Below are 13,930 nucleotides of genomic sequence, written 5' to 3'. Positions count from 1 at the left end.
AAATTTTATATGCCAAGTCTTTTAAATATTTTTTTAAATTAAAAAAATCTATTATTACCTTAATTTTTAATAATTTTTATGTTCAAAGTATAATAGTTTTCTACAATACTTTTTGTCCTAAATATTTTAGGCAAATAATTATTTTCCATCATTAGATTTTTTTTAATTCATATTAATCATTCTTTAATCATTTATATAAAATAAAATAATGATAAAACTAACAAATGTACTTTTATAAATGAACTTTAAGATTTACATTCTTTCCTTTTAAACTTTATGAGTCCAAATATTCTACCATCTTCTTTTATAATCTCCTTGGATATTTCTTAAAGGCATAGAATTTTTTAAAATACTCAAAACCAAAGACTCTTTATCATCCCATATATAGCTTTTGATTAATCTATATTTATATTCATATTCTATACAATCTATGTCTGTACATGTTTAAATGTTATTTCTTCTAAAACAAAAATTAAGCCTTAATCAAACTTACATATTTTTATATTAATGAATTTGGACTATTATAAAATAGATAATTATTTGTGCTTAAATAAACACCTTGCATATTTAAAAATTGTTATGATTTTGTATTTGAAAACCCTATTAGATAGAGATGTATGAGATTTCAATAACATATAAGTAATGCCATGTTCTTCACAAATTTATTTAAAAATATTAAAAATATGCATACTACTAATATTACCACGTAATTTTGAAATCTTTGATCTTAAACTTTCTCAGAAATTCCAAATTTTGTTTTATAAAATATTTTTTTTAATTTAAAAATTATTTAAAAAATAAAAGTAAAAATATTTATCATCTATTTAATATTGAATTCATAGAAATTTCGACAAATTCCATATCAATTATAAGATTTTGGTTGTACAAATATTTTCTTTTGTTAAAAGAAAAACTCTACAGTTTTCTATTATAAACATATAGTTTAAAGAATTCTAGATTTATATACTTAATCGAATTTAGATAAATAAGATATTTTTATTTTTTATAAATTTTAATGCATAAAATGATTAAACAACCAAAAACATTGTGCAAAATATTTTTTTCTGAAAAACTTTATAGTATTTTAAAGTTGTATATATATATATGTAAAATAAATATTTATACAAATTCTTAGATTTTATTCCTTTGATAATGTTTATTATCCTACTTCAAGAGGCAAGCAATTATACTAGAGTTAAATTGATAATTTTATTCAATTATATTGCAATAAAATAGTGTATTATTATTCTATTAATTAGAATAAAAAATATTATTTAAATTCTTTTAAATATTGCTAAAAAATTAGAAAACATCTTGTACTTCTTTTTTATGATGATACCATTTTCATTCTTAAATTAACCTTAAAGCCAAATAGAGAATTTTTATAAGCTGAATAACAATTTGATTTGATTTGATCTTCCGTTTTTTTTTTTCTTTTTTTTTTTTCTTTTTTTTTTTCTTTTCTAATGCTATGAAACTCCAAGATTAATACACAATTTGTTTTTATAACTCATAGAAAAAAAAAATGAAACTACAAAAATATGTTTATCTATTTTATCATTCTTGTTTGTAGTAGTAATTTATTACTTTTAAGAGTTTTTATTTTTTATTTATTTATTTATTTAAAGTTTAGTGTCGTTTTTTTTGGTCCAAAATGCTATCACTTAGTGACCTTTCTTGTCAAAATATTTATATTTAGTAATATTATATAACTATATAAAAATAATATTATTATATGAATAAAAAACATAATATTTATTATATTTAGATAATGGTGCCTCGAAGGTTGATTCCACACTTTTGTTTGGATAATTTATTGCAAAAATTAAGTTGTGAATTTTGCAAAGCCAATTGGACTAAAGGCTATATTCTCAATAATAACACCATGATATGATATAACTCCAAAAGACTTTCCAATAGTGTTGTGACAAAACAATTGTTCTCAATAACAAAATTTCGGTCTAACAAAAGTTTGGTCAAATATCTCTTGTATATGCCATTACATGTAATAATATTGTCACTTTTTTCTTTTTCTTTTTCTTTTTGCAGTTTAAAACTCAAAAAGTAGGAGTAATATCTTTGAATATTATTTACTTTATATTTTGTTTCTAAGTTTCTATATATATGTACATATAATATTAGGAAAAACATTTCTTGAATTTATATCTTAATATTTCTATAAATAAAAAAATATCACTTGGTGATCCAATAAATATATTATAATTGTCACAAAAAATCTTCTACAGTTATTTTAAGATATAAATAAACAGTGTTTTTTGTTTTTAAAAATGTAATTTTTCTATTTAGTTTTTATTTTGCAGTGCTTTTGAAATACTTTTATATTAAATACGCCTATTTATATTAAGTTACTGGGATAACCAAGCATAATAATAAAGAAATATATGTGTTTAGAAATAAAACGTGAATAAGAATCAACACCCTCATATTTCCTTTTAATGATTTTTATTTAATATAGATAAAATTAAAAAATTAAAAATATATCAATATATTTAGGGATAAATGATAAATTTCTCTATTCAAAATTTGTTTTAAAATCACAAAAAATCTCTAATTTTTAGATCCTTTGAAACAAAAATTAAATCAATTTTTTTTAAAAAACTCAAAATGAAAGTCTACTTAATTTCTTGGATTGGGCTAACAATAGCAACCCCTATTAGCATGTTAAATTTTAGTTTTGTCACCACCAAATACTGTTATTGATATTTTTAGGCTTTTTCATTACTAATCAAATTAGTTGTAGTTATGACTTGTGATTTTGATAAAGATAATTATATAGAATTATTTATAAATGTTTGAAGAATTTATTTAAAATTATTAATAGATGATTCTTGAGCACTAAGTTTCAATATTACGTAATTGAACATGAAAGTTATTTTTTTCTTTTTTCTTTTTTCTCTTTTTTTTTTTTTTTTTTGAAGGATAGAAGTTTAAAGATGAAAAATATACATAATACCATAACCAAATAAGGAAGATTTAGGAGAACCAATAAACTAAAATGAGCCTCAACTTTGGATTATTATAATAAAATCCCATATCCTTACAAGACAAATTTGCACTAATGATTTTTGCAATTGACACATAAATACACCCATTTAAAAGAATCAAATTATTTTATTAAACTATGATTTATTATAAATGTTATTGAAATTAGTTATATAAATATTTAATTAATAACTTTAATTTGGATTTTTTGGAGTGAAATTGTATGAAGGATTTTGTATTAAATTTCTGAAAGGAAATAATCTTTCAGCTATACATGTCATTTCAGACTTTAACACCATTGTTTTAGATAATTTTTCATGGTTTAATACTGAGAAATATGGGTCAAGACTATATATATATATATATATATATGTATGATGGAATTTGACAGATAACAGGAAAAAAAGAAGTTAAAAATCAATTCAAAATTATGAAAATTCAAAATAGTTGCAATTTGTTTTGCTTTACATTCAAATAGGCAAATACAAAAATATTGTCCCAAAAAAAGAATGTGAACAATTCTTCTCCTCTCTCATAACTATTTTAGTTTCCATTAACATATTATAATAATTTATTCAGCTTAATTATTTCCTCCTGGGGGGGGGAGAGGCATTGAGTGCTAAGAATCCCCCCCCACAATGTCAGCATTACCAAAGCCTGAGATTGATCCTCTCAATCCCTAAAATGGTACTTAAAACTGTGCAGTTCAACACCAGGGTTGACATGTGCAACAGATCAGTTCAGGCACACAGAATGTAAGAATATTAACAATGCAGTTCTACTGTCCATTAGACTTACTGTCCATTCCCTCCCTCCCTTCACCTCACTCCCAAGTACCCCTCTCCTTCTTATTCTTCAACCACTTAATAGTGTTTTTTTTCTTTTCTCTTTATAGTAAGAACATAGTGTACTTGAGAACATCACTGAATGCAGATGTTATTTATTTTTATTCTGATTTTTTTAAAAATGGTTGGTAGCATCAATTTCCACAAGCCATTTCAGAAATGTGGAGTCTTGTATGTGTACATCCAACTTGGATTTATGTGCTTGTGGATTCAGTGATGGGATGTAGACAAAGAGGGTAAATATGTGCTGACACTACTATCATCATAGTCAATTTGACCCACATTCCAAACATTTTTAACTTGTTTGTTTGTCTGTTCCCCTGTCCATCATATATACACACACACACATGTAGACACATGTGTATGTGTATATATATATATATATATATATATGTAGGGGGTGGTGTCTTAGCACATGCTTTTGTGAAACATGAGTTTTTAAAATGGCAGTATTTTATACAATCAGCTAATTACTCACAGAAGGTATGGTCACCTTTAACCAGAGAATTAAACATGATGCAACAAATGTATACGTAGAAACAAATTATCCTCTAAAAAAGTAAAGAACATATAGCACAGGTTTACTTGTAGAAGAAATGATGATGAAAAAAAAAGCTCTACATATCAAGAAATCGTAAAACCTATTTTGTAAATGATAAAATTATTACTACTGTAGCAATTATTTTGGATTTACTTTGTGATGTAACGAAATAACAAAAAGCGTCGTCCAAGGCTGAGTTCACGGCGACGAAGCACAGACACGGAAGCTTTCGTTGAAGGCCTCCGCCCGTGCCCGGAGAGCTAGAGCTCAAGCTCAAGCGCCGTCCATGGACTGCGCAGTGTCCGCGATCCGCACACGCTGTAGTGGTAACTGCAGCGGAGGGAGGGGGAGAACAGAAGTGGTGGGCATGAAGAGGAAGAACAGTTGTGAAACGGTCGTTTCACACATCCTGCACCTCCGCAGCTTAGAAACGTTGCATGGAATTTTACCAAATGGTGCGCATCAATCGGCTGCCCTTTCAGCGATGCGAAGCGTGTAGATAGCTCGTCTTTCTTATGGCTCGTACGCAGTATCGATTTAAACACCGTTAGCATAACATTGTTCCTCAGTCAACATGAGGGATAATACCCCAGGAGATGAATAGCTGCGTGTCGATGAGTTTGCCAAAACCAGGTCAATAGGGCTTCAAATTGTGGTGTTACAAGTGGACTTCCTCATAGTCTAACCTTGCTTCAGTCGCGAAGAGTTTTCCTAGCAGCTAGTGACTGGTCCACATGGCTCAATGCGCTTGAGTTGTGTCAGATTTTGACCTGAATGTAAGAAGAGAAGGATGCACCAGCATGGCAGCCATATCTGCACATGCGAGGTGCTCGTTAACGTCTTGATTTAGAATTCTGGTGTGAATATCACACAAGGATCAGTAGATCATTTGTCTCTGAATTGAGATTAAGTAGCTGCTCCTGCAAGGAGGTCTGCTGAATTGAGAAGCAACGTAAATGCTGCCACGACGCCCCAAGGATTGTGAGCGTATTCGATCCCCGCTCATGGTTTTGATACACAAGAATGTTTCAGTATGTTACGTAGAGATCAGTGCAAATTGATTGTATCACGATTTAAAATAAGGACAGCGTGAGTTCTTCAATTCTTGCATTTTAGTCAAGTCTGGGTAAGGCTTGTTTAACACCCTGCCTAATTTCCCCTAGACGACGAAGGCGACGGAGAGCGACGGATGAAGGCATGACACCTCGTGTGATTTCGAATGCTGCACACGGAGACTTGTTGAATTTTTAGTGATTGACTGGGATCCTGGAATGAGGACTGAATCATAATCTTCATATATTGTGGACTGATGCGACGAGATAGTTTTCAAAACAAAGTGTGATCTAGGTTTTTCAATCTGCTCATATATGCACATCAAAAGCCGGTTGCGCAAGGCAGTGTAGGCTTGGCACTTGTAAATCCTTTTTCTCCGTGCACATGTATATGTCTTGTAAATTCAGCGAGAACCCTAAGCCTCGTCACCATTCACAATTGTGGTGAAACAGAAGGAGGTTAAGGTATGGCGGGGTGTGGCACATTACCGCACTTGCATGAAGCGCATGGCTCTGCAACGAGAGTGCGTTCGCAAATCCTTCACCTCGATTACTAGTCCGAGATTTAAGACGCTCTGAATATTTCTTAGGGGATGCTTAAGCTCTTGAAATTCTTGTACATAATGTTAATTAAGAGTAGGAAACCTTGAGTTGATGTTCAGCAGGGGACCAGAATTTGAGAATTCACAGAAACCGAACTTTCAATTCTGTTGACACGAATACCTGTGGCGATGGTTTTTTCGTTTCTAATGCCTTGCAACCTCTTTGTCATCTGCCTCGGTGTGGTTTTTTTGAATAGACGAGGTGCTCGAACGATGAACGATTTGTATTTGCTGGAAGATATCGTCAACGATGTCAGGTTCATCTGTGATCTTCCCGTGGCTCTCCGCTTGGATGTGAGTTTCTGCACCAAAATTTGGAAATTTACATCACATATTTTAGTTGAAGTCAATGTTGCACGCGACGTTTAATGACTCTGTCTCTTTGTCAACTTCACAAAGGATTTGCTAGTCTTTGCACATGTACTCAAGTATTATGGTGGTACAAGTGGCAGATTTGCCAAGTTCTTGGATATGAGTTACATGGACCTGGCCATCGTGGTAAGAAACCTCTTTCTGAGTATGTTTATGATAATGCATAGAATCACCCCTACGCTAAGTAGGGTAGTCCCGTGACAACATTTTTATGTGTTGAGAAAATTGACACTGAAGGTCTATGCCATCAGAAATATGTGCAAAGAGGATTTTATTCAGTAAACTATGTGGCATGTTGCAGTTTGTAAGCAAGGAAGCAAAGCATTCTCCTTCATCATCATTTTCGCCGGATCTGTTAAGGTGCGTTTCCTTCATTTATTCCTTTAAGGGCCTTTCACAGAGTTATCAGCATTTGACTTCTAGCACCAGTTTGCTCATTTGTTGGTTTTCACCTGTAACCATTTATCAAAACTCACTCTTCTGCAATGCAGTGCACGTATCACCAACTGGGCATGCAAGAAGATAAGACTTGGATCATTCCTGCCGGTAAATGGTTCGGCGATAAAGTGCTTGAAGATTGGAATTATACATGGTAACACAGACCTGGGCTGAGGATGTGAAACATTTAGTTGGCATTGTCAAAATATGAAATTGGTACCCGTCTACTACATAATTGGTCAATGGTTGATGAAAAATGCCCCGAAACCTTAGATTTACTTGATTATCATTCTTGCTTAAACTTACACCTTGGCTGCAGCAGCAGATGTTGAACTTCCTGCAAGATACGGATGCATAGCTTTTAGTTTTTGAATTGAGTTGTTCCACATTTAGAATTTACCGGTAGAAGTGTTTCCCTTCAATTATTTCTATTGGAGGGGATTATCACCATATACCGCACACAATATTGGTGGGTGCAGGGAATTCAGCGTTGACACGAACGAGAAGGTAACCTGTCCTTGAGGATGAGTTTATAGTGTAATCAATGCCATAAATTGTTTTTGACTGAGATTTTGTGCATGAAGCGCTTGGAAGTACTGAAAAGAAATTTAAATGCTCTTTCTCTTTAAAAAGATCTTTTCTCAATACGATTGAAAAAACGCATTGAACTTGAACGATGTTTTGCTCAGACAGAACTGCTCACGCTCACCAGGAGAGACTACGAAAAAGTCCTCAAGATAAAGAAGACTCCAGAGCTTCAGGAAAGGGTCAGCTTTCTCAAGGTCAGGAACAAATCTTTCCTACTATGGCCTCAGCCGGAAATTTTTTCGGAAATTTTTTTCAGTACGTTCGTTGTGGACTCTCATCGAAAAATTCAAATGAAGTGAACTTCATGAAAGTCGCGTGCTGAATTCGGTTTTTAAATAATTCAGGGGATTGAAAGATTCAAAAATCTGCCTAGACAAAGCCTTTTGCGGTTGGCTAATGTGCTCTCCCATCGCATCTACAGCAAAAATCGGAGTACATCAACCCTTCAGAATATCCTAGTTACATGTAACTTGATGTGCTATCAAGTTCATCGTCAGAAGAGTGATGTTTTACCCAGTTAAGCTGGATCAATTTGATTTATAATTGTAAGAGTACGAGATTTGTCTATGCCGGCAAACTTGCCGTACTGCTGCTCGCTGTCTACATTTCCTCTATGTTGGAATCTCATCTAGATTGTAGTGTTGATAAACTCCAGTAATTACCTTCCAAGGAGATGACTCCACGGAGATGTACTTCGTCAGATCTGGCGAATGCCGAGTAAGAATTTTTTCAACTTGGATGAGTTTTATACAAGATTGTGTTGCCTCAACATGAAAATTAAAATGCAATTATGATCTGAGCTAATGCTGCTCTAAACTTGAGGCGGTAATAGTTACTTGGCGCAGGTCATTCTTGAGGTGCCAAATGAGAAGATGTGGACACCTCTCCCTCGGGCTTCTTCTTTTCTAAAGCAATACTGGTGAGAATCAATGTGGCTGCAATTTAGTATTGCATCCCCGTTATGTAGGCGATCGTGCATCTATCAAAATATGTGTATTACGTCTGGACACTATCATTAGACATGAACACTGTCGGAATGAACTCGCAATTAAATTTCACGTGGAATCAGAATATGTAACAAGGGTTTATTTATATAGGCCATCACAATACCACCGCTGCAAGATGGACGAGCCTAAGGACAAGCATAAGGACTTGAGGCACCCCCAACACGAAAAGCCTCGCGATCCCAATTCCACGCCGTGTGCGCTACCGAAACAGAGGCCAGGTAAGACTACGGCACCTAGGAGTGAGCCATGCCACTCTGTTGACAGTGGCAAACTTGTCCCGCACCTCAGCTCCGCCATTGTGAAGAATCCGGACGCAATTTCATGCTTGATCCAGCGCGAAATGTCCTCCAAGCACAAGTCCATCTCGGCAGCACTGAAGAAACGACAGAGTGAGATTACACCCATTGCCCTGGCATACTCACCCGAGAAAACATTCGATCTTCGGCGCCGAGTCACCTCCGGATCAGCGCCCGACTGGCGATGGAGCTCACTGGGGTCAACCCCTAAGGACACGAAGCGTAAGCTGACATTGATGGACAGGCTCCCAATTGGCACAATTGGAGAAATTCGGACGCACGACCTTCCCAGCGAGGAAAGGCCGTCGCAGTGGGGCTCTCCTCGCGGCTCGGTGGAGGCCATCTCACGCTCTGGAACCCTCGTTCGCAAGGAGAAGGTCTTTCCGCTCTTTCCGGTTGTCAAGGACGATCAACCGAACTGGCCGTTCATGGGGACGGCCCCCAATTCGTCTACCAAGTCATCACGATTTTCTTTAATGCAGATCCACTTCTCGGACAAGTACGGCGAGAAGCAGGCTAAGAAAAGCAAATATTCTTTGCGGTTGTTTCTTATGGATTGTCATCGCAAGGAGAAGGAGCATCGCATGGCAGAGTTCAGTGAGAAGGACCACCGTTTGTGGCAGATGGGCATACGAGGTGAACAGATCATGCCAGGCATTGTCGGCGAGGAAAATGAATACTATCGGGATAAATTCGAGCAATGGGCGAGGCACATCATTGACCGGGAGAAGACACTGCTGTCGCATACGAAGGTGGCAGATACGGGTGATTGGAGCTTCATGCCTGGAACTCAACAGAATGCACCCATGAAGCTGACCAAGGGTCCGGGGAAAGATGGTCCTGCAGTATGTTCCTCCTCCCTCTCTTCGTCGGACTCATCATTCTCACTTCAGCCAAGGTAAAGTATGTGCCGATGGGTGGATGGTTCAGTGATTCCCAATGCATTTCGTAGTTGTTTTCTATGGTGAGGCCAATTGTAACAGTTGATGACGCATGGCTATGTTGCAGGCATCAACGATTCTGGACATAGGATGCCTTAAAGCAGGAGATTATTTTGGGGAGGTTTGTGATTTCCTTTGACCCTGGATCTGTTCTTAGCAGGTCAACCTTATGCTCTGTTTTATTAAGTTATTGTAGATCCAGTTGCAGTTATTTTGAAACGAATATACTCCTATTTGTTAAATTCCAGTCACGATGCTAATCCCAGTCATGAGTGTGGTTGATCAATTGGGGTAGTTAATTACTGTGCAGATCAATCCATCTGCTCGATCGAGATGGATTGATCTGGTAATCATGTGCAGAGAGGACTTTTGACGGCAACAAAGCGAGCAGCGACCATTGTGACAGTGAGCCATGTGGACTCGCTTGTGCTCTCCAAGTGGGACTTCCACCGTCACTGCGACCGCCACGTCCTCCGAGTCTTCAAATCCAATGTACCTTGTCACTAAAACTCCGTTCTCGACGTCTACCACACTGCACTGCAGTCCATCATCATGCACAGGGATTCAAACTCCGAGACTATTTTTCTCAGTTTTGACTTAGATATCTTCATACAGTTACTCCTTGATGTTGACTCAAGGTTAAATTTGCACAAGTTTTCTGTTGATGTCTGACCTGGAGTTGTGGGCGTCATGACTGCAGGAGTACCAGAAGCAGCGGCACCTCTTCAGAAATTACCAGCGGAATCGCAAATGGGAGCGACTCAAGGCAAGCCCCAACACACCCAAACTATTTATAGATTTTTACTCTTTTCGACACATTATCTTGTAAAGTAATTCGCTTCGATGTTTTAAGAGATTAATAATTGTAATGCAACTAATCCTCGACTTAGGTGTCAAAGGAGAGTCTTGTTGGTCAGACTGACGAAGTCAAGGGAGATTAAAACAGAAATCTTGTTGGTAGAGATCTGATATGGATGGTCAGGATCGTTCCCTGATATAAACTTTTATGGGTTAGGTGGCGGACCTCCCAACTCCTTAAAAATTTAACCTCCACCAGCACAACCATATTATTTTAATTTTTATTCTCATGCTGTGGAATCCATTGTTATTCTGCGAGTGAAGATTATTTTTAAGGTGTAATTTCGTCTGGAAAGATCGTCACTCAGTAAGCTTGGTGGTTGGATGGCAGAGGAGAGTGTTCGGTGATGTGCTGGAGGGGAAGGCCAACAAGCTGAAGGTCATCGTTGGACCACGCCCCATCCGGGTGTTGCCTAAAAGAAACCGTACCAAGCATGATATGCCTGTGAAGGAGTGGATCTTCAAATCCCATCCCACTGCTCTACCCAGATTTCCCCAGCTTTGATAACAGCTTCGAGTGAATGTTGCCATGTTACATCATTCCTGTTATTTCAGTAACCTAATGGCAATTTAGTTAAACGTGTTAATCAGTAATAAATAAGTCATTGATGACAAAAAGGATATGACAGAGAGTTCCCACAAATGGGTCATCATAATGCCGCAGAAACTGAACCTTTTGAGGTCGACCAGGATCCTTTCCTGAAATTTGACCCTTTAACAGGTTGCGCAAGTGATTCGAAGGACAAACATGCGTCTCTTCAAACTCATCCCAGCAGGTTCAAGTCATTCACACCCCCTGTTAGCCTGAACTCCACATTCGTGAAAAGAGCAACTACGTCTTTTCCTTGAACTTGTGTAGTCTAACAAATTCCAGTGCTTGAACGGGTCATTTGAGCGTAAAATTTTAGAAGACCATTCAACGGGAAGCGTTGTGTCAACCAGGGCAATCGCATTCAACCGAGTAGGTCCAGCAACCATTACTAATAATGCTCTTCGAAGCTTCACAACGAATCAAAATGTGCTTGGTAGCTCAATGATCAGTGCAACAATATAACGTTCAATTTCGGAAGAGGTTTATCGGATTTGTCAAGGGTCGATTGTGTATCATAGCTCCGCACACTCGAAGCTCGAAACGACGAAGTCGACAAGATTCATACAAAAGCAAACCAGGATATGGATCATGAATTAGTGTACTCAGCAACCTTCGCTGGATTTCCTCGTCGTCGGGTTTATCAAGAATGGTGAAGAGGGTTAGTAACAGTGATTGTGCAGTTGGGCTCATACTGGAAACTGTGGTGAGTGCATTCGCGAGCTGCGATGGTAGCAGAACGAGACTAATGCTACCTCGCCTTAAATTGGCAGCCACTTTGAGTTGTAATTCGTGCGATGTATGAGGACCAATTTGTGCTTGAGATGTTTGAAGCTTACATGTCTGTGGTGATGGTTTCAATGAGCGATTTTTTTTATTTTTTAAGTTTAGCTGTGAAAATGGAGGAAGACAATCTTGGTTCTGAATTAATTAGAAGCATGGTCTACATTGGTTTTGTTGTCCATGATATTGGCTCAAGTTGGTATCCATAAAATCATCGCCCTTCACAGTAGCACTGTTAAAATGGAGAGCTGCAATCAGCGAACATCCATATAGAGTTATTGTGGTGTCAATATGCGGATGTGTTGTAGTGGATTGAAACCACTTGTGCCCCTGTCATTCATTGCGCAGTTGGTAATGCATATTTTTTATTCATGACAAGTTCTTGAGCTTATTTCTATGCTTTCCAACAATAGTGTTCGAAAATCCACCTCATTTAGCAGTTCACATCTGCGCATAAATAAGCTCTCGAACCTACTAAACCAATTGTTAAGTGAACAATTTAACGATGCAGATGTTGTTCAACAAGCCATGTATTGATGATGGCTGTCAGGTGACTGCGTTTGGCTAACGGTTTTCCAGTTCTATCTTGCGAATTTCCGTCAACGAATGTCAGTGGTGTTTTAGACACAGTGAGTCTCCTTCGCCATGGTCCAATTGGGTAGCAATAAGAGTCACTTTGTGGCATGTTTAAATCCTGATTGAGAAGAGCCTTCAGAAGGTGTCTTCCTGAATCGAACTTTGTTTGCCGAGGTGGATTTATATCGTCTGAGATTGATCAACTATCTTCATGTCAAGTTTGAATGTGTTGTGTTCTTCGGCTTTGATGTGTTCACTTGGCGGTGACTCTATGTATTGAGGCTTCCTTGGAAGGAATGTCTATAATCTGCTTTGTTTGGAATTGGTTGCAGCATACATTTAATCTGACAAAAACTGTAAGGAAGTATCCATTTGATCCAATTTCGACGAATAGGGCAGGAATTCCTTGCGGGATCAGTTAAAAACTCCAAGTATCATGTCGAAGAAGAATCCGGGGAGGATTCTGGGGAAGGGTATAGTGGATCACAACAAAAAACACATATGAAACATACGACAAGCAGTAAGGTATGCAGGCAATAAACGTTATCTGGTCGTTATCGACCACGCATTGAGTTTTTAATCATTTAATTCTATTTGTTTTAGTACTTGCTCTGAAATAGCCCAAGTTTAAGGGATGTAATTGCGTGCTACTTATCCTGTTTCGGCGTGTATCTGAGAAACTAACAAACATCTGTTTGTTTGTGATCTCCAGGATAAAACTTCTGGTTGTTAACTTTTACTCCTCATGGTGTCCTTGGAACAATTGACTTGTGAGTACACTCAGTCTCTCCTCTGCTTTTTGAAACGTCTCACTTGTTGGTCATATTTTCGTATGAGAGCTATCAGGCACGCTGGTTGTGCTCATCCCTGCACGCTCTGTCGAAGTTGAAACAATACTGTTCGCCTAGTATTATTTCTCTAGTTTATGGTGGAGCGTGTTCTTCGAGCTGTAGTGGATGGAATATTTCAGCTAAATTTCAAGTCAAATGCCAAATCGAACTCGACCATGTAAAGTCCTGCACCTAAAGCTGGAGGCTTAAAGAATTTTTTGACGTATTTTTTGGCTTACATTAATGGCGTTCAAACAATTGGGTCTAAATTAGCTGAATTCGGTTGGATAAATGCTCTATCTTGGTGAACCAACGGCAATTCGTGGCAATACATGGTAAATTTTTCTCTTTTCTGGTTTCCAGTAGTTATGGGATGCAATCTATCTATCCGATCGTCTCACACTTGACGAAGGAATTACAAATAAATTGTGATTCTAAACCATAGAAAAAGACAATTGCTCTATGTCAATTGGTGACTTGAACAAATTAATTAGATAATACAATCATTTTGTTTGGAAACTTAAGATGAAGGTACATCTTAAGAGGTATGATCTTTGAGAGATAAAAAAATCAAATGTTGAATGAACAATATTTTTGATAAGGGTGAAT

General features: G+C 36.8%; 1 protein-coding gene across 11 annotated transcripts; it reads left to right on the top strand.

Annotated features, from left to right (window-relative positions):
* The first annotated feature begins 4,642 nt into the window (after positions 1-4,642).
* On the top strand, positions 4,643-12,259 carry LOC112294276 (uncharacterized). Of its 11 annotated transcripts, none has more exons than XR_016497907.1 (17): positions 4,851-5,370; positions 5,553-5,584; positions 5,895-5,965; positions 6,241-6,337; positions 6,490-6,541; positions 6,717-6,775; positions 6,907-7,007; positions 7,333-7,360; positions 7,543-7,635; positions 7,786-7,957; positions 8,097-8,158; positions 8,287-8,360; positions 8,539-9,642; positions 9,753-9,806; positions 9,996-10,177; positions 10,386-10,451; positions 10,875-12,259. XR_016497907.1 is itself a non-coding variant. In XM_073540000.2 (17 exons), exons 1-17 carry the CDS (start codon positions 5,346-5,348, stop codon positions 11,046-11,048), a joined length of 2,337 nt encoding a protein of 778 aa, XP_073396101.1. In that variant the 5' UTR covers positions 4,851-5,345; the 3' UTR covers positions 11,049-12,259. The 11 variants fall into 11 exon arrangements, 9 of the variants coding, with proteins under 9 accessions (XP_073396102.1, XP_073396101.1, XP_024400338.1 ...); XM_073540000.2 differs by having other exon boundaries at positions 6,496-6,541; positions 8,539-9,589; positions 10,046-10,177; XM_024544570.3 differs by having other exon boundaries at positions 7,786-7,873; positions 8,539-9,589; positions 10,046-10,177.
* Positions 12,260-13,930: the final 1,671 nt, after the last annotated feature.

The sequence above is a fragment of the Physcomitrium patens genome, chromosome 17 (genome assembly GCF_059467195.1).
Source record: "Physcomitrium patens ecotype Gransden chromosome 17, ASM5946719v1, whole genome shotgun sequence".
NCBI lineage: Eukaryota > Viridiplantae > Streptophyta > Bryopsida > Funariales > Funariaceae > Physcomitrium > Physcomitrium patens.
Note: the sequence above shows the minus strand (reverse complement) of the source record. Positions and strands in the feature narration are given on the sequence as shown.

Bases quoted from the DNA above. Each gene is read 5' to 3' on its own strand.
- LOC112294276 (XM_073539999.2), top strand. From the start codon at position 5,346: ATGCTGCCACGACGCCCCAAGGATT. The intron at 6,338-6,489 runs GTGAGTTTCTGC...TGGTGGTACAAG, and splicing joins CCGTGGCTCTCCGCTTGGAT to TGGCAGATTTGCCAAGTTCT. The intron at 8,361-8,538 runs GTGAGAATCAAT...TTATTTATATAG, and splicing joins TCTTTTCTAAAGCAATACTG to GCCATCACAATACCACCGCT.